The 20,126-nt window shown below is 34.8% G+C and overlaps 4 protein-coding genes across 8 annotated transcripts in view; 2 read left to right on the top strand and 2 right to left on the bottom strand.

Moving 5' to 3' along the window:
- Nucleotides 1–851: 851 nt before the first annotated feature.
- Nucleotides 852–4,101, bottom strand: ThrRS (threonine--tRNA ligase). Of its 3 annotated transcripts, none has more exons than XM_085485697.1 (5): nt 3,810–4,101; nt 3,430–3,516; nt 1,666–3,221; nt 1,303–1,592; nt 852–1,010 (listed from the first exon to the last, which is right to left on the bottom strand). In XM_085485697.1, the coding sequence occupies exons 1-5, from the start codon at nt 3,927–3,929 to the stop codon at nt 862–864; spliced, it is 2,202 nt and encodes a 733-aa protein (XP_085341823.1). In that variant the 5' UTR covers nt 3,930–4,101; the 3' UTR covers nt 852–861. The 3 variants fall into 3 exon arrangements, with proteins under 3 accessions (XP_085341823.1, XP_029176412.2, XP_085341824.1); XM_029320579.2 differs by having other exon boundaries at nt 3,932–4,100; XM_085485698.1 differs by lacking the exon at nt 3,810–4,101 and adding an exon at nt 3,585–3,758.
- Nucleotides 4,102–4,348: 247 nt separating this feature from the next.
- Nucleotides 4,349–6,236, top strand: LOC114944595 (transcriptional regulator Simba2). Of its 3 annotated transcripts, none has more exons than XM_029320580.2 (3): nt 4,349–4,566; nt 5,190–5,336; nt 5,424–6,236. In XM_029320580.2, exons 2-3 carry the CDS (start codon nt 5,193–5,195, stop codon nt 5,511–5,513), a joined length of 234 nt encoding a protein of 77 aa, XP_029176413.1. In that variant the 5' UTR covers nt 4,349–4,566; nt 5,190–5,192; the 3' UTR covers nt 5,514–6,236. The 3 variants fall into 3 exon arrangements, with proteins under 3 accessions (XP_029176413.1, XP_029176416.1, XP_029176414.1); XM_029320583.2 differs by lacking the exon at nt 4,349–4,566 and adding an exon at nt 4,652–4,726; XM_029320581.2 differs by lacking the exon at nt 4,349–4,566 and adding an exon at nt 4,739–4,992.
- A 1,509-nt stretch (nt 6,237–7,745) lies between these two features.
- Gnmt (Glycine N-methyltransferase) lies at nt 7,746–12,743 on the top strand. Its single transcript, XM_029320587.2, has 5 exons — nt 7,746–7,860; nt 9,535–9,895; nt 10,845–10,980; nt 11,663–11,783; nt 12,098–12,743. Exons 2-5 carry the CDS (start codon nt 9,556–9,558, stop codon nt 12,383–12,385), a joined length of 885 nt encoding a protein of 294 aa, XP_029176420.1. The 5' UTR covers nt 7,746–7,860; nt 9,535–9,555; the 3' UTR covers nt 12,386–12,743.
- Nucleotides 12,744–12,829: 86 nt separating this feature from the next.
- The window catches only part of eag (potassium voltage-gated channel protein ether a go-go), a 149,020-nt gene continuing 141,723 nt past the window's right edge, over nt 12,830–20,126 (bottom strand). The window contains 1 exon segment of the mRNA XM_029320590.2: nt 12,830–20,125. Within this exon segment, the coding sequence (XP_029176423.2) occupies nt 19,172–20,125 (954 nt within the window). The 3' untranslated portion in view covers nt 12,830–19,171.

Raw genomic sequence — 20,126 nt, 5'->3', positions numbered from 1 at the left:
AGAAAACTCAATGAATTATATAAATGAATACCGGTGAAAAGTATTACTGACAGCACTGCAATTATTGTAATACGACGAGTGAGAAAAGAGGCTTTTTTTATATTTAATTATTATGTCACCGTACAGTTGACTTCCTCTTTCCCTCTCTTATTCTAATGGCGCGCATGCGCAGAGTTTGAAAAGTGAAAAGGAATAATCTTGAGAATCTAAAATGCAAAATTATAGAATATAGGTAATCGAGTGTACAGATTAAGAAATCAACGGTTTATTTTTTTTAATGTATGGAAAAAAGAGGTACATTAAAATACATATTTCGTACATTATCTAAAGAATGATAATTACTATTGTTTAAAAGAGTGCACAGCCATTTTAAGAAATATTTTTGAAAAATGATTATTATCATTGTGTAATAATAAATATGATAAGTAAAAGTTGCCAAATTCTTTTATGTAATCATGTTAATTATCTACACATTATAATAAAATGCAAGGTGTGTACAAAGATTGCTTTATAATAAAATATTTATAATAAAAATACTGCACAAAATATAAAAAAATTATATCCTCTTATATAAATTTTTATATATTTATTTAAAAAAGAGATTTCACCATTTTCAATAAATATAAATGCAAAAAAAAAGTTTAACTGTTTTATAATATAATTATCATAATAATCTTGCTGCGATCCTTGTTTTATATTATAAAATATATCACCAAAAAAAATATTAAATACAGAATTTTGAAATAATAAAAAAAAATTTACTATAAAGAGTTGCTCATTATTAAGTTCACTATTGGCTTATTGAGATATCGTATAATATTTAGAAATAAATAAATCCTTAACACGAGAGATATTATTAGATTAAGATTTTAATTCACCACTTAGATCTCTCGTTTCCTTCATAATTTTCAATTTTGCAATCAATTCCTCTACTGCCATTTCACCATGCACAACATTGTCTCTCGTTCTTATGTTCACTGTGCCAGCATTACGTTCCTTCTCTCCTACAACTGCAATAATATACACACATTAATATAAAAGTTTTATTGCACCAAATAGTATTGTATAAATTATATAAATAAAATTAAAATAATATATAATATTATCATTATTAACTATTAAAATTATATAAATTTTATGTTTTTATATTTTATATGTATTTTATATATTTTTTATATTTTATACATACTTTATATATATATATTTATCCCCTGTTTACACACACAATTATTTTATATTTTGTAATTTATATGAAATGAAATATAATTCTATATAATTTTATTGAGTAAGTTTAGTACATACCAAGTATAAAGTTAAATTGTGCAAGCTGAGCATTGCGGATCTTCTTGTTCAAAGTATCACTCGAATCTGTGTCGACTTCAACCATGACGCCAGCGTCCCAGAGTTTCTGTCTCACTTCATAAGCGTAGTCATCGAATTGTGATACTACTGGCACAACCATTGCTTGTCGGGGAGAAAGCCAGTATGGCCATTTTCCTCCATATGATTCAGTTAGGATCGCAATCATACGTTCTACAGAGCCTAGGATAGCTCTGTGTATGATAACTGGTCGTGTTTTCTCTCCCGCTTCACTGAATAAGAAAATAAATAATTAATATGAATCAAATCAAAAAATGTATTGAAGCTACTAAAAACTATACTTACTTGACGTAAGATAGATTGAATCTAATGGGCAACTGGAAATCTAATTGTATCGTAGCGGTCTGGTGGGCCCTTTTAAGTGCGTCCATAATAGTTATGTCGATTTTAGGTCCATAGAATGCACCATCTTGAGGATTAAGGCTCCACGGTTGACCAAATGAGTTCAAGCTCTCCTCCAACGCTTTCTCGGCATGATTCCAGACCTCTATATCGCCCAAATACTTCTCGGGTCGCGTGGACAGGCATAAATTGAATGTAAAACCAAAGACAGAGTAAACGTGCTGTAAAAAATCGAGAGCGGCAATCATCTCGTCCTTGATTTGATCGATGGAGCAGAATATGTGCGCGTCGTCCTGCTGGAAACGCCTCACTCTGGTGAGACCCGTCAAAGCGCCTGACAGTTCATTACGATGCAGCACCCCGAAGTCCGCCATCCTGAGCGGCAGCTCGCGCCAAGATCTGCACCGCACGTCGAATATCATGCAATGACCTGGACAATTCATAGGCTTCAACGCGAAGGTCTCCTTCTCCACGTCGAAGGAGAACATGTTCTCGGCGTAGTGCTGCCAGTGTCCGGAGGTCTGCCACAATTTACTGTTGTAAATGTTCGGAGTGACTACTTCTTGGAATCCTCTCTTCCTGTACTCGGAACGAATAAATTCGACCAATGTATTGTAGATGTACGCGCCGCGTGGTTGGAAGAAACAGGAACCGGGCGATAGCTCATGGAAGAAGAACAGCTCCTGCTCCTTCCCGATCTTCCTGTGATCCCGTTTGGCCGCCTCTTCCTGAAACTTTTCCCATTCCTTCAACTGCTTACCATCGGGGAAGCTTATTCCGTAAACTCGCTGCAACGACTCCGCGTTAGCGTTTCCCTCCCAGTACGTGGACGAATTTTTCGTGACCTTGAGGGCCTTGATCTTGCCCGTGTGCCTAACATGCGGTCCCCTGCACAGATCAATCAACGGGCCGCATCTGTAAACCGTAGTAGTGCGCGTATGTATCTTCTCGTTGATAATCCGTACTTTGAATTCGTTGTACTTGAACATCTCCAAGAGATCCTCCTTCGTCATCTCCAGTCGTTCAAACGGCTGCTTCTCTTTGGCTATACTCTTGTATATATTTTCCAAATACGGAAAGTCTGTGTTAGAAATACCCTTCTCTCCCAGATACATGTCATAGTAAAAACCATTTTCGATGGGAGGACCATAACAGAGACAGCCACCGTATACTCTTTCCATGGCCTCCCCGAGAATGTGGGCGCTGGAATGCCAAAACACTTGTCGACCCTCCATATCATCAAATTTCAACAACTGCAGCTTGCAATCGTATTCCAAAGGTCTGTCAAGATCCCATAATTCATTGTTGACCTTTGCAATTACAGTATTGTCCGCCAATCCTTGACTGATGTTCCTTGCGATTTCATAAGGAGTTGTACGCCAGGATTGAGCAGGCACTTCCTTGCCATCCGAAAGAGTCACAGTTATATCAACAGGGGTTTTTGCGGCTAAGGCTTCCTCATATTCCTTCTTCAACTTGTCCCATAATATGATACGATCCTATAAAAAAGGGAAAGATCAAATATTGTATGTTAAAATATTGAAGAATTTGCAACAATCCTTGTATAAAAATATTACCATATGTTTTTACTTTTTCATTTAAATTTCCTCTATTCACTTTAGTATACATTAAGAAAATTTTGTAGCTAAAATTTCTTAAAAATAATGATACGCATGGAAAGAAAAATTTATAATAATCTTGATTTACTTGAATGTATGAGGGCCAAGGATTAAGCTCAGTTATAGTCTTCTCCACCACCGCATTTTTCTTCTTGTTTGCCTTCATCGTCTTCGTCTAAAAACAGAAAAGGAAATTAAAATAAAATCGTATACCCAGGATTCACGAGCGATGTATCAAATTACTTATTAGAGTGAACGTATGTTAGGTTTAGCTAGGATAGACATTTTCTACAAAAGATAATCGTGGGTTACGTCAGATTATCGATCTGTCAACGATCAACTGTGTTATGAATTTTTGAATGATAAACACGTTCTAACGCACTGTTAAACGATGCAAAGTGACAAGAGAAACAATTTAGACTTCACTTATTCGCCACACACACGAGGGAAAAATGCATCTTAACCAACCCGAGCATGTGTCCACCTAGTACCGCAGTAAACCGGCCTACAAACGCGAAAACTCGTCAACATCTCAAAAACGGGAGCATTAGAGAAGCCGAATTTGTACGAGAAAGTTAAGGAATTCATGCCTTATCCTCCGTCAAAGTCAGATTTTCTACGTCGGCCACCACGTTGTCGCTCATGTCGGATATCACACAATCTTCCAAGACCGCCGATTTTAATTCTAAGTTTGCGCTGCGTTTAGCATGAAATCACAATTTGCAACGTGATGCAAAACTCGCCGCACGCGGCTGCTCCAAACGTCACCGCCCACGTCACCCGTCACCTGTCACGTGCGAACTGTCAACCAATCAAAATAGAGATCTTCGCTTTTTTTTTTTGTCCAAGTGCTAGGGATTTTTCGTCAGCGTTATTATTTATATTTTTATATTAAAATATATGAAATATATAAAATATAAATATATACATATAAATAAATATAATAATTTTTAGATTTTTTGCTCCTATGGATTTCCGAACGCCAATCCTTTACGCTGGCAACCCTGCTGTCAGTAGTTTGTCTGACGGGAGCGTCGAGGAGGTGGTAGATTTCTCTTCTCTCGGCTCGGCGGCCTCGGCGCGAGAAACGACGACGAGGAGCATCATCCGCCGACACTTCCGTCGTCGTGGAAGAGGAGAGACCTCGACCGGGATCCGGGAGGCAGAGGAGTCGCGGTGAAAGGAACACGAGGATCTACCCAGGATTTTGTCCTGCCGAATTTAGGTAAGGAAGTTTTCCCGAATTCTCGCGGCTGCACCCACGTTACACCTCCTATCTGCACGTAAAATTCGGATTCGGCGGACGAGGCTAGAGAGGAAAGAGTAATCTTGCCGACGCAGACGCGCGACAGGCTCTCCTGCATGAACTTTCTCGCTCGTGAAATGTACATACTTTCTCTGAGTAGAGCGTTTCGTCCGCAATTTTTTTTTTGTTCCTTATGCTTCCTTTTATTGAGTCGACTGAAAAACTTGAGCTATGTTAGAGTTTATCACGACACGTGAATTTGGAATCTCCTCCGAATATTCTTGATTATTTCGACATACGGGATATAATATTTACGTATTTAATTTTGAGAAATAATAATAAAGAGGGGATCGAGAAATCGTTGTGTTGATCGACGATAATCACTAAATATATATGATTACTTAGGTTTGTTGTACTAAAAAAAGATACATGTATGTTTTATTGGCTGTCAATCTAAAGTTAGATCTTTCTGGTCAATGAACTTGGCGAATGCGTGTAGGAAAACAAGGCTGCGAAAACAGATTTTTATTGTTTATTTATTTGAGAGATATTGTCTTCTTCGCTTGTATACATGAGTACCTACCTTTTTTTTCCATTTTCAGAATATGGCTCGTGGACAGCAGAAAATACAGTCTCAAGCTAAGGCTGCGGAAAAGAGTGCAAAGTTGAAGAAGCAACAGGGGCACAGCGCCAATGATCAGAAGAAGGCTGCGCAGAAAGCACTCGTGCACGTGTGTTCTGTATGTAAGGTATGTGATCTTCAAAGATTTTTGCTTACCTTGACTCCTTATGTGGCATTTAACGTGTGTTCTATATATGGATTCTTTTATTTGCAGGCTCAAATGCCAGATCCTAAAACTTACAAGCAACACTTTGAGAATAAGCATCCCAAGAATGAACTGCCTGATGATTTAAAGAATATATGAGGTTCGAAACTTTTGTACAGTGAAAATTGGGCTTAGAACGCAGGAAAAATGTGTCTCAATGGACAAAGTGATATAGTTCAACATTCATCTGATCATATTGCATAGTTTCAGAAAATTAATAAAACCTTGTTAGTGTTTTAACTGATCTATTGCGCACTCAACAGATTGTTGTACACATTTCAGAACGTTAGGAATAATTGATGACTTACTTATGAAAATTCTTGATTTGTAAAGAGTCAGCATACTTTATTTTTCACATAAGCATACTTACATCTAATCTTGTGTACGTTTTTAAATAAAGTTTATAAACTTGATGGCGCAAAGAATATATATATAAGAAAAGAGAGAATATAGCATTAATTTCTTATTTCTGTTACAAAGAGAGAGATAATATATAAGATATAAAATATAAATGACTAAACAAATTTTAAATCATTTTCTGTATATTAAGAACAAAGCATTTTAAAATTGCAGAGATTGAAAAAGAAGAATGTTTCCTCATTATAAATCTTAATTTTGTACCGTAAATTATGAAAAGAATAATATTGTTTGTCACTGACTTTGTTGCATTTAACTTATATATATTTTGATGTAAGAGCTCACAAAAGCAATTCTTCAAGAGTTATAAGGTTGAATACAATGCAGAATCTTTAACTACATAACTGCCAATTTATAGGTCATTGTATTGTATGCTCTTTAAAATAAGAAAAATGTATAGTTAAACGAGAATATTATTACATAGCCCCTTCCTCTTATTTATAAAGAGTTATATTTTTATTTCTACTTTTAATTGATCTTATTATATGTATACATGTATATTGTGTTTGCACTGTACTGAACTATCTGTCTATCTATCTATACATAACTTCTACCGTTTTGCAAACAACTACTAATTAAAATAATGCATTTTTTATATGCTTACAAAAATATATGTAGTACTTAAAATATCATAATAAATAAATATAAATTAAGAATAATTGATTCATATTGCATTATTGTATATTAATATAAGTGTAAAAAATGTAAAGAGAATCCGATACATATGACTAATAAAGAGTCTATTATTTTTCTGACGTAATGTTTTTAACATATTTTATAAATGGAAACAGACATCCAATTTTGCACATTGTAAACTGTATCTTACATTTTAAACAGAATATATATAAATTGTATCAGCGACAAAGCAAGATAATGATAGATTTCATATTAAAACTTATATAAAATCAGAATTTTGAAAATATTCTAATATTAGATAATAGAATAATATATATTTCTGAATACAACGATTAATTTTACATGTATGTAATACAAATCGAAAATTTTATTAAATTAATTAAACTTCACTACACACCATATTGTACAAATAATGTATACGAATCGAGCGCGATTTTATCACTTCTCTTTCGCAGCTTTCCTTTAAATTACTTTACAAGTCACTGCTTTGCAAGTCATCGCATATTGCGTTATATATTCGATAGATATATTTTTCTAGATAAATAATAATGACATCGTAAACCGTGACGTAGTAACTAAGTGCGATTTAAAAAAATATGAATATCTGCCTATAATCATAACATTAATATTAAATATTATTAATATTGCCATGTATATATTATAATTGAAAATTTATTATATATTAGGAATATATAAAATATATAATAATATAAATATATATATATATATATATATATATATATATAAAATAGCAATATATTATATATATATATATTAAATTTCGAAGAAGATCGAGCATAATTTAATATCTAATTGCGACACCCAAAAAAGGACACTTGCTAATTATTCGGATAATTATTCGATACATATACCCAGATAACCACAGTAATTATTATGACATCACTTTGATATTAAAATGCATCATTTGCCATCAAAATGATGCATTTTGACATCAAAATGATGTCCTAATAATTACTGTGGCTATCTGGGTATGTATATTAAATATATGTAAATGATCACTTAATTCGAGATCGATGTTTCGTGAGATAGTGCGAAAATAGTCTGCGAAGTCTTTCACAATTTCCACGATGAGTTGGATCACTCATTTTTATCAAAACATTACTAAACTGAATCGCGTCTCTCGATGTATCACTATATGTGAAAATTACATTACATCATGTTGAGAAGTAACTCGATGACATGGGCCATCAGCCAATGGTATGTGTATCTACGCACACAACGATATTAGTTTATTTACCACACGGTATATAAATGCGGGCGATCGCAGTATCATTGCGACAGTTATCAGTTTGCTTATAAGAGCGCGGTTTCCGCATCGATATCTTTTAGCGAAAAATTCGATTTTGGATTTATTATCAACGTGAAATAGAAGGTACGATATACATTTCTCTCTAATGAAGCAAAAATGATCAGTGCAACAATGAGTCAACTTTCTTTTATGAAGAGATCTGGAAAATGCAAGATTTTAAGATAATTCAGAGATTTAGGTCAATTTATATTTTTTTCATGTCCTAGTTTAATTTTTAGATTAATTTTTTCAAGTTATATATTAAGAAAAAAAACCATACTGACTATCTTAATTAAAATACGCTTTTAATTTGCGTTTGTAATAATGGATCAAAATTTAATCTGTCTTTCTACAATCTACCTCAGAAGAAAAACAAAGAAAAGTAAAAAAAAAAATTAAAAATCTTATTATTCACTTTAATTATATATTCTCGTAACTCTTTAATTATATTTTCTTGCACTTTGCATAAATTTTACACTTATCAACTCGAGCGATTAAGTCAAAGATCGAGTTAGTGGAATAAAAATATAATAATTAATTATAATAAAATTATGTAAAAAAATATATTTTGATGAGTTCATAAGTTTTGTATATTGTCAATTTTTCGTAACTAAATAATAATTATGATCAATATGAAACTTTTGAACTCATCAAATTATATATATACATCTACATATTGATGTTCACAATGTATATTTTTTTGCGCTTATTCATTGTCGTTCGAATTTTAATGAAATGAAATCACGATATTAACATCTTTAATTTTGCGGTTGCTTGCGCTTTTTGGAGCTATGCAGATCATTATATCTACGTTCTAAAATGTGTACTCGAGAGTAAATGGAAAATGCTAGGAGAGATGATGAGATTATTCTCTGAGAGAGTTTTGCTAATGACACTATAATGTGAAAGTAGAAGTTCTCTCATTTTTGCCTTCATTATAAACCTGATGCATATTTGATGCTTATATTGAGATCATTATACGACATAATAATCTATGCGGAACAAAGCTATTTGCGCGATCTTATAGATAAAAACTTATCAATAATAATGATTAATATACGGAAATTAATTGAGCTATTATATATGTAACACTTAAAATTCAACAGTTATTAAAAGGAGATAATTAACAAAATTATGTAATAGTCTGAGTCACCTATTGGTTTTTAAACCAATAAAGTTTCAGTCTATAAATATTTTCCCTTTTAAATAATTTTTAATGCAATTTGATGACATATAAAATCGATAGAATAAAATTTTGTATTTCGAAGTAAATATCATATGTGTCATCGTCATCTGACTAATATAGATTATTATGCTATTATTAGAAAGTTCTATAATTATATATATTTTATGATAACACGTTTGACCATCTGTCGTACTAATATAAATATATATTTATAACATTTTATTATTATATCTTGATAAAATATAATATCCTGTTTATATATTTCGTATTATCTATTCCTACATATAATGTGATAGCCATATTTTCTATAAATATAATTAATTGTATATAATGCGGATATCAAGTTTGCAAATAAACTCGTATATGTTTATTTAAATGAAGCATATCCTATATATCAAAGATGAAACATATGCCTCAGGTATATATAAATTTTTTGAAATTAATTTAATTCTTGGTATATGCATACACGAATTAAATACATTTAATTATTATACATTGCGAATAATTGTGAATAAAAGAAAATGGTTTTAATATCTCTTCAGCGGCTCTCTCATAAAATAAATTTGTTGCAGTTTTATCGCAAAACTTTCCATATGGTGATGGATTCAACCGTATTTCGGACTCGTTCCCACGGCACGCCGGCCGAGGGTGTCAAGGATCAATACGCGGATGGCAGAGCGGCGAAAGTCTGGGAGTTCTTCATCGGTGACCTTAAGCAGCGTACGCAGAATTATCGGGACTTCCTGGTGGGTCTGCTGCGACAAAGGGGATGCCGTCGAGTGCTGGACGTCGCCTGCGGCACCGGGGTCGATTCCGTGATGCTGGTGGAGGAGGGCTTCGAGGTCGTCAGCATCGACGCCTCCGACAAGATGCTGAAGTACGCGTTGAAGTCCAGGTGGAACCGCAGGAAGGAGCCTGCCTTCGACAACTGGGGTGAGTTTAACTCAGACATTTGACAGAATCGAAATTTCCCATTAAGCCTAAAAAGAGAAAAAGGGTTTGTACAAGAAAGAAATAAAGCGCATTTTATTTATAAACTAGAGTAGAAAAAAAAGACTGCGACAAATAGGAGAATAACATGTAACTTTGAAAAACAAAGATTAATCAGATATATGACGTGAAAACTTAAAATAACTTCGTGATACGCAGCAGCTTGAGTATATCTGTTTGTCTTGATTGAACATAACAATATACAATACGCGAAAATAATATATATCTAAGAAAATTGAAGTCCATACTGCGATAATAACGCAATAATAACAATAACAAGATCGTAAGTTCAATGTAACAAGGCTTTTTCATTTACGGTTTCGGATGTTAATAATAATTACTGTTATTATGTAATGTCATACACAATCGTGGAAAATAATATAATATGTATAATTAAAATGCAAAAATTGTGGTCAAATAATTTTAAGTACGATTACAATATTGTACGAAAATAATCACCGAATTGTTTTATCATTATCAGTAAATACTCACAAAGGGCTTTCGCGTTATCAGGCAGGGTCAACTGGAATTTTTTATTTGGTCTTCGACCTCGTGATGCTAATCACATTTGACTAAAATAAATGTGGTTAATGTAAACACTGATAAGATTGAAGCGAATAATAAATATTTCAAATAAACTTCGCTTCGCTACAACATTATGTTGTGTATATCCAAATATCTTGTAAAATATTAATATACACATATATTCTCAATGTATAAATGTATTATATGTATACATTTTTCTATATTCAAAATTAAATAAAAAAAACAAGAATTAAAAAATGTTTAAAGCAAAAGAGATTTGACCTACTTAAACAAAGAAAATTTGATAAATATGAAAAATCTGCTCTTGCGAACATTATTATTTCTTTTTTTATTTAATTGTTAACAGTGATTGAAGAGGCGAATTGGCTAACCCTAGCCCAGGATATTAGTCACCTCATTGGAGAAGGTTTCGATGCAGTTATATGTTTGGGAAATAGTTTCGCCCACATGCCTGATACTTTCGACGATCAGAGAGAACAGAAGTATAGAAAATTCATTATTCTACAGAGATTATATTAAATTAAATTATCCATACTTGCAAGATTTAATTTTCAAAATAACCAAAATTAATTTAAGTGCACTATAATATGTGTCTCATTTAATTTTATCTACATCATCTTATTTATAAAACGTATATACAGGGTGTCCCATTTTAATGTCCCACCCCAAATAAGTTTTTTATTTTTGATTGTAGAAAACAATGTTTCAGACAAAAGTTGTATGGTTTCGAGGAGGACATAAGGTGGTGCCATTAGTTTGACCTTGAATAGTTGCTTCAGGGTCATGTAAAGATCACCTTTAATTTCTTAAATGGAACCACCTATTTTTCATTACATATTCTTGTAGCTGACATTGAGAGCTTTCCAAAACATTATAATAAAACATTTTTATCTCAAGTATTTTTTGAGTTATAAGACAAGATCTCCTCACCTCAAGGTGACCTTTACGTGACCTTCAAGCAACTTTCAAGGTCAAACTAATAGCACCGTCTTCCTGTCCTCCTCGAAACCATACAATTTTTGTCTGAAACATTTTTTCTACAATCAAAAATAAAAAACTTATTTGGAGTGGGACATTAAAATGGGACATCTTGTGTATATATATATATATATATATATATATATATATATATATATATATATTCTACATTCTATATTATTCTAGGCAAGCTCTGGCGAATTTTGAGCGTTGCGTAAGACCGGGAGGTTTACTACTTATCGATCACAGAAATTATGACTATATAATCAATACCGGCCAAACTCCTCCCAAATGCATATATTATAATGTAAGTATCACTGAAAGAAAAAATTCTCTATAATTATTTATCGTTATTGTTATCATACAGGGACATCAAACTGGTATACATACATTTTATTTACATCCATTGAAAACTGCAGACTTTCCTCTTTTCAACACAACTTTTGTTTTCTCAATAACTGCATCCATTAAAAAATGACATAACGTGACGGTCTAATTCAAATTTATAAATTGATAAATGCTAGTTCTCTCTCGTTCAGCTAACTTACCGAAACAATTGAATGATCGTCGCTTGTTATTTTGGGAAAATAAATTTGCATCGAGGATTTTTCGTTCTCGCAGAGCGAGCACATGTTGGACATCAAGACGTCGGTGCTCTACGTCGCCGGAAAACCGCGGATCGTCACTATGGATTACATGATCGCTCTGGATGAGGAGAACATGGATGATCCCGAGAACATCAGCGAGTTCAGGCTGTCGTATTATCCTCATAAATTAACAGTCTTCCGGGATATGCTGACCGAGACATTCAACCACAGGACGAAGCACACAATCTACGGTGACTTTAAGCCGCTCAATGAGATCGAGGAGCCCGGATTTTACATCCACGTGCTGGAAAAACAACTTTAAAGAGTGAGAAACACGAGAAATAAAATGTGATATATTATTCATCCTTAAACAGTTCATCAGCTTTCCGGAACAATCAAACGTTCCATCACACGAGACTGAATAATATTAAATATTAAATAATATTAAAATACTGGTCATCTGTTTATAGAGACGAATGGTGAATTATTTTTCATTTTTTTATATACATATATAAAAATGATTCTTTTATCTTATTAAAGTAATCTATCAAATATATAAAAATCATTTTTTATCTAATTAAAACACTATTACTATTTTAATAAATTTTATAATTAGATATTAATAAAATTGATGAAATAAATGTACACATAATAAAATAAATAGATATTGATAAAGAAAATAGACCCTACTGTTTAAATAGAAAAATTTTTAGAGATATTCTTATTCTAAGAAGAACGTGTTCCGAAATGACAGAACGCGAGAGAATAGAGTTTTAGTATTTTTATTATAAGTCTGAAAGCAGCTTCTTCAATTGAGTATTCTAGCCAGGCTTCGTTCGATGCTACAACTTGATCTCTCAAGGATATTTTCCGAACGATCATTGACGATGATTTTACGCTGGATAAATTTTTGGACGAATTTTCGTGCCTTTGCCTTTTCTTTCATCTCTCACGTGTCGTCTGGGTCGCTGTTTTTCGGACAAATATGCGCGAATTTGGGAATATTAGGAAGACTAAATGTTCGCTGCGCACAAATTAACTATATTTTTTTATCTTTTTTGTTATATTTGCTCCGATCGAGCAACAATGCAATAATTTCTATCAGAGAACGCAAAAAATTCAATCGAGTTATTCCGTCTTTCGTCATCGTGCTATAGACTCATCCAAGAATTGACACGTGTATCATCATCTGACGTCAGCGTCATCGATCGTCAATGATCGTTTCAACTTAAGATTATCGGCGCAGAAATTGTGTTCTCGCGAATCGTCTTACTTAAGTCCCGCGAAACTTTTACAGAGGAATATCTCGTCGCCGTGTGAAAGAGTGCCGCGCTATCGTAGAAATCGAACCCCCGAGAGAGACGTCGTGTTAGATTGAGACTAATTATTTTTTTCTTGCGGAAGGGCTGAGAGAAAAAAAACAGAGAGATATATAATATATATATATATATAGTAATATGTAGGAGAGAAAATCAGACTCGAGTCCGTTCGATTTCTTCGATGTACTTTCTGCGGCATCCAGGGGGTATTAAATCTTCTCTTCGTTCAGAGAAATGATCATAAGGACAATAATTTACAAGGCCAAGGATTTGTGTGTTACAAGTGCAACGAACTGCCCATATAGAAAAATGGACGAAGTATTATAGCAAAAATCTTTTCCCCCTTCTCTCAATATATATATAATATACACATATATAATAAACATATATATTATATGTGTGTATATATATATATATCTATCTATATATACTTAAATGTATTTATATATTTATAGTTTTTTTTCTGTTCAGTACGTGTGTGTATGTAGCTATTTATATGTATATATAGACTCTTTCAATCATCTCCTTTTTTTTCTTCATGAAATTCGTACAGTATCTATCACGGCTTCTTCGATCGTCGTTTTGCGAACACTGTCGTCGTCGTAGTCGTCGTCGTATCGAATTTTTCCATATTTAAGGCTCCCAGAAGAGATCGCACGTGGTGATCGTAACATGCTACCTGGCGTGTCGCTTCTGTATACATAATACAACATACAATGCTAATATGCATAAATAATTATGCCGTTTCGAAGCTTATTTTAATCTCTACCATTGCATGATAAAGAAAAAGAAATTAATCTGATATTTGAATCGCCACAATTTTTCCCCTACGATATCTTAATTAAAATAAATTTACATATGATATATGTATAACGTGATGTCGCTCTGATAAACGCACTGGGTGAATGAAAAAACTCGACACTGAAACTCGTTCGCTTAATCTAAAATATGTATAAAGCGCATTATAACATAATAACAATGATGACGGTGATAACAATAATTTGTTCCTTCTCGATAAAAATTGATGATCAAAGACAGAGCGCGGAACTTTCTCGCGGCAACTTTCGAATGCGGGCTTGTAAATAAATTACACGCCGTGTGTAGTAACTTGCAGTAACTTGAGTCGCGAAAATTGACTTGAAACTTTGTTTCAACGAGCACGTAAGGTCAAGGACGACGACTCGTGTGTTACATATTCGACGCTGTCACTCGAAACTGGCGACTGTTCGTGTATTTATTGCAAAGTAGCTGATATAAAAAATCGTAATATCATATTGCGTTTGTATTTTCTCTCTTCATTTTTACCTCCGGATGACAATCTGCCCGGTGAAAATTGCACGATGTGACGTCACGAGATGAGATCACGCTCTCGCTAAGAGAACGTAACTCTATTTTTCTCTCTCAACGTTTTTAAATATTATAAATATCGCTTACTTATATATATTTATATATATATTTTTCTTCACCTTTGCTATATATCTTTCTGTATGATTTCTCTACCGCGTAAAATCAAGTTGAAGAATAAAGATTGAGCGAAAATGATTATTGCCGCAAGTGAAAATTAAGATGTGTATATTTGGTCAGGGCAGATCGCGCGAACAGAGAGAGAACTATATATATATTATTTCTTTTTACAACTATACTCGCTTATTGTTATATGTATATACGCCTGTTTTCTTCTTCTCGCTTCTCTCGCTATTTTCGTTTTCTACAAAACTGTGCGCAATATTTAACGAGCAATCCTTCACCGGATTTCACACCTTTATCTGAGATATAGATTGCTTATTTCACGTACTTAGTATATATTTATGGAAAGCAGCGGTATCACATATGCCCCTATTAAGGACTTAACGCACGAAATTAATTTAATTAACACAATAGAGGCCGACAACAGTTTTCATTCCAGTTCATTCAGTATAGCTCTGTCGATGACTAACGCGGCTTCATAAAGTTTCAATGTTATATATATATTAATTATATATTAATTCCTTCGATACTCATCATCTTTATTTAATATTACCGAATTTTGCATCGCAGATTCGCGCCTGATGATCCTCAAAGATTAACAGGAATTATTATTATCTGTCTTCCGACCTGTCGAAGGTGATATTGCTTCGTTAAATTCTGCCACGCATATTATTAATATCACGGATTAATTGATTAGCAAACTTTCACTCGCGTGTGATCGAAGAGAGTTGCATATAATACGCGTCTTCTTTCTTCTCCCGCTTCTTCTCTCGCGAACCTCGTGTCGTTGTTTCACAGTACATGAAATATTCTATTACTCGCAGTTCGTTGGATCTCGCCGGACATCTCGCGGCGAAGAGATAGAAGTCGCGAAATATATATCGAATGAATCGGCGTTTCGATCAATGAACAACAATCTTTGTTTCTTTTTTTTTTTTTTTAAGCGATGAGGTGCGGGATCAAAAGCCATTCGGGCTCGCATCGCGCGCGTTTCCATGCTTATTCGTAACAAATTTCACACATCTCTCCATCGTGACGGAGATAAAAGGCAGCTGTAATTGACAAGAGTTTGGTCTTCTCCGAAAAAAAAAAAATACTTAAATATTATTTACGTTAGAATTTAATTAATATTTAGATGTTTAATTTTATATATTTAATTTGTATTGTATATATGTAGTGTTTAATTAAATATATAAATATTTAAAATATTTTATGTATATTTAATAATAATATATAAATAATTAAAAAATATTGTATATATTTATATATTTTTAATAATATATAAATATTTAAAATACTTTATATGTTGAATATTTAATTAAATATTACATATATAAATTCAATATATAAATATTTAAAATATTTTGCAAATTTTAATATTTCTTGTTTACTCTTTTAGAAAAAAAAAATGAGATTCGATTAATCGATACATTTTATCGACTGAAATTTCTCTCAATATTAAAAATATCTGAAAATTATATGAATTGTAAGTTTGACCGATTCTATATATGACAATCGCGTTATATATATTCGATTATGCAAGATTTCGATCGTTCTCTAAATATATCCCGATCATCGAAACGCACGTGAATGACGAGCCCGTATGCCGTGGACCGTACAAATGTGGATGTTGCATTTTCTCACATTTTTGACGAGATTCATATATTGAATTGCAGAAAAATCGAGCATCTTACATAGCGCATAATACGACCCGCGCGATATGATTTTTTAGAGGGAGCGTGAAAAAATCTCAGCTACCCCCTTTCTTTTTTTCAACATGATCAACGCGCGATAGACTTAATCGCTACAGTTTCAACAGTGTTAAACCTTCTTTTTTTTTATCTCTCTGCGTAATAAGTATATAAACTACGATAGAGCCAGCTATATCGTTTCTGTCTCTAAAATCTATTTAACAAAGTCTTCGTAACTGTTCGATAATTCATCTTTCGTAACATGAAATTATATATCTATATTTATTTCCTTGTCTCTTATTATTATATATATATATACACGCATATATATTATATATATGTGTATATGTGTGTGTATGTGTGTATGCATGTGTGGATATATATGTGTTTATTAACATATGTGTATATTTCTGCATTGCATCTATACTTTCGATTTGATCAAATGTTTTTTTTTTTTTGTGATGAGAATTTGCGCCTTTGCTCTTCGCATGGTCATTTGAGAATAGAATAATACTGACTCTCTTATCGCACTGTATATACAAAACGAAAAATAGAAATTAAATAAAAAAATTAATTAAAAGGTAAAGAGTAAGACACTTGGTGTGACACTTATATCGATATGAAATTATAATCGTTTCTTTTTTCCTAATTCTTGCAACGAAGCTCCAAATTGCGGATAATTCGGAGGTTTGATATATAAGCTTAAAAAGACATTGTATGATTGTCGGCTCTTTCAATTATTATTAGCAAAGACGCCATTCTCGTTTGCATGCAGTAACAGCAGCAGCAGCGCGTTTTCATCACGTTTGTATGGCCCATAATTAAATGCAAATATATATACATGTCATATTACAAGATATATACATCTAATATTGCTGTTTGGCTTCATATGTGTATGTCATACGAATTTGCGTAGCGCCATTTCTGTGTAACAGTACTATTTGCGCATGAGAAATTGTTTTTCTCGTTATTCATTCAACGTTTTCGGTTTCAGTTTGACGAGCGCATTTTCACAAATCATTCCTTTCTCGTAGCTATTCGTAATTTCGCTCGTCACGTTAAACGCGAAAATATTAAATCGACACACAAATCATAATTTAAGTAACAAAGTAATATAAAATATTATCATAAATATTAATAGAAATATATCTTTGTTGACAATTTACGATTTCAATACGCGGGAATATACGTTGTAGAAAATAATACTCCAAAATCTTGCACTAAAAAAATATAACAGATTATCCAACTTTAAGGGAAATCAAACTGATTCGTTTTCAAACGAGAGACCTAAGTCAGGTATTTGCAATACCTCCCGCTCGTGTTCTATCTTGGATAGAACGAGAACGAGACGATTACATTTGCAATTCCATCGATTGGTTTGTCGAGTACGACAACACGATAATTTGATTTGACTTGTGTTTCGCTAGCTCTAATTATCCATTCCAGCAAAATAGTCTCATTTAACGCACTCAAAGTAAACAGAAAGAAAAGCAAACATTTGGTATTTAAAAGAAATCGCAGAGCTCACAACCAAGATAAATTCCTTGAAGTCGGTGGTGGCATCCAAATTACGTGTCGAAAGCAACTGAAAATCTATTAGCCTTCAGAGTTATTGTTACTGTAGTATTTTCGATGTCTTGGAAAGTCTACAAGATGACATCTGCTGAGAGTTAGTTGACCGATTGGACACCACCATCATATTCACCGTCCCAATAATTACAAAACGGCGTGCCTCATCGAGAGACACTGATTTAGTGAACCGATCGTGGTCGAAGAAGCTTAGAAATTTAGCGTGATCGCCATGAAAGAGAGAAAGAGAGAGAGAGAGAGAGAGAGATGCTACTGCGAAGTTTGCTACGCGATGCGTGTGAATCTACGTCTATCTACGTGTGCGTATGTATGTGTAAATGTGTTGTGTGTGTATATGTGATACATAGTGAATTTAATATATATTTATATATAACTCTCTCTCAAGAGAGTTTCGATGTCTCGAAAAAATCGTAAGCGAATAATTTCGTATTTAAGACTGCACTGATTTATTTATCATTTAATAACATTACCGCTTTTGGCAGAATGCAGAATTACGCACTTTTTTATTTCGCTCGAGACGAAACCATTGTATTTTCATTCTCTTTCTCTCCGCCCGGAAAAGCGATTAGCGCGAAAATACGGAGCTCTTTTCTCTCATCAAATATGCAATTATGTATATATATATTAGCAGATGTTACCTTGATGAACGTATAATTATCGACACGTTGTACTCTGCCTCGCCTACTCGGCGAAAAAAAGAGGCAGACATAGTCAATTTATTCACGATATTTCGGTCCCGCAGAGATCATCAGACACGCCGGGTGATCGTCAGCTTCCGAACGATCTTCCAAGCCGAAACGATGATCCGCCGCTCTTGACATGTCATCTCGCACTTGTACATGCGAACGAAAGAGTAACGAAACTGCAGCAACTGTTGTTCGATGTAGCACTTGGCTTTAGAATAAGATAATCGCGTGACGCACGATTAAATGCTAAATGAACAAGCGTATCGAACGAGGATGAACCTTCGATGACCGCGTCGCGGCGGACTGTCTCGAAAAAAAGACGAAAAAGAGGGCTGATGCGACGCGAGAAGAACTTTCACAAATACTCCCTCGGCCTGGGCGGCGGCCTCTTACGCTCGGACCTCTCGGCGCTCCTCTCAGTCGGCCCCGCCGCGCTCGAGTCCCGGTCGTCGGTGCACTCGAGCATTTGCGTCGTCTCCGAGACCTCCGTCGGGCTCATCGGCTGCGTGGCGAGGGGCGCGAGTGGCGCCGCGCCCTTATTCCGCGACTTGTTGCGTCGCTTTCGCAGGATCAGCGACCCCAGGGCGTTGGAGTCGTCGCCGCGCGACGTGGAGGCCTGCGCCAGCCGCTCCAGCAGCTCCTTGTTGACGTCCCGCGACGACGACGACTGATGGTGATGGTGATGATGATGGTGATGCTCCTGGCCGCTCTTGGATATGCGCTCCGTCGCCGTGGACTGCTCCCGATAGCCCTCGCTCGGCGTCGTCGACGTGGACGTGGTGGCGATCGACGGCTGGGTCTGGGTCGCGGACTGGACCAGCGTCACCGCGCTCGGGGTAGCCGGCGGTTGCTGAATCTGGACAAAGCTCCCGGAGATCTTCGGAGGTTGTTGAGAAGAGGCGCTGCCGGACGTCGGGGTTCCCGAGGTGGGTAACCGGTTCACCAGCGCCTGCAGCATGTCCTCGATCTTCGCCAGGCGTTGGTTCACTCTCTGCACCTCCAACTTCAGGTCCACCTTCACTTCCAGCACCGCGGCGAGGATCTCCCGCTCGTGGCTCGGCTGATGCGTGATCAGACCACCGTCGTAGCTCTCCAGTCGTCGCAGCTGCAGCTGCTTCGAGTCCACGGCGAGAGTCTGTTGCGGTTGTTGTTGCTGTTGTTGTTGCAGTGTCTGTTGCTGAGCGTCCTTATTTTCAACGCTATCGCCGGCCTCCTCGATCGTCCCGCTCAATTTGCCAAGCTTTGGGAAGACTTTGTTGGTCGCGCTGGAACTTGGACGCGGGTCCCTCGCGCTGAGGGACCGCTTGAAC

Source organism: Nylanderia fulva, unplaced genomic scaffold (assembly GCF_048542155.1).
Source record: "Nylanderia fulva isolate GAGA-0341 unplaced genomic scaffold, ASM4854215v1 Scaffold39, whole genome shotgun sequence".
NCBI lineage: Eukaryota > Metazoa > Arthropoda > Insecta > Hymenoptera > Formicidae > Nylanderia > Nylanderia fulva.
This window is presented reverse-complemented; position numbering and strand designations above follow the sequence as displayed.

What these genes read in the sequence shown, in the direction of transcription:
- LOC114944595 (XM_029320580.2), top strand. Translation starts at nt 5,193, where the DNA reads ATGGCTCGTGGACAGCAGAAAATACAGTCTCAAGCTAAGGCTGCGGAA. An exon ending in ACGTGTGTTCTGTATGTAAG is followed by an intron (nt 5,337 to 5,423) that starts GTATGTGATCTT and finishes TTTTATTTGCAG; the next exon opens with GCTCAAATGCCAGATCCTAA.
- Gnmt (XM_029320587.2), top strand. Translation starts at nt 9,556, where the DNA reads ATGGTGATGGATTCAACCGTATTTCGGACTCGTTCCCACGGCACGCCG. An exon ending in GACGATCAGAGAGAACAGAA is followed by an intron (nt 10,981 to 11,662) that starts GTATAGAAAATT and finishes ATATTATTCTAG; the next exon opens with GCAAGCTCTGGCGAATTTTG. An exon ending in CCAAATGCATATATTATAAT is followed by an intron (nt 11,784 to 12,097) that starts GTAAGTATCACT and finishes TCGTTCTCGCAG; the next exon opens with AGCGAGCACATGTTGGACAT.
- ThrRS (XM_085485697.1), bottom strand. Translation starts at nt 3,929, where the DNA reads ATGAATTCCTTAACTTTCTCGTACAAATTCGGCTTCTCTAATGCTCCC. An exon ending in CTTGGCCCTCATACATTCAA is followed by an intron (nt 3,222 to 3,429) that starts GTAAATCAAGAT and finishes CCTTTTTTATAG; the next exon opens with GATCGTATCATATTATGGGA. An exon ending in TTCAATCTATCTTACGTCAA is followed by an intron (nt 1,593 to 1,665) that starts GTAAGTATAGTT and finishes TTTCTTATTCAG; the next exon opens with TGAAGCGGGAGAGAAAACAC.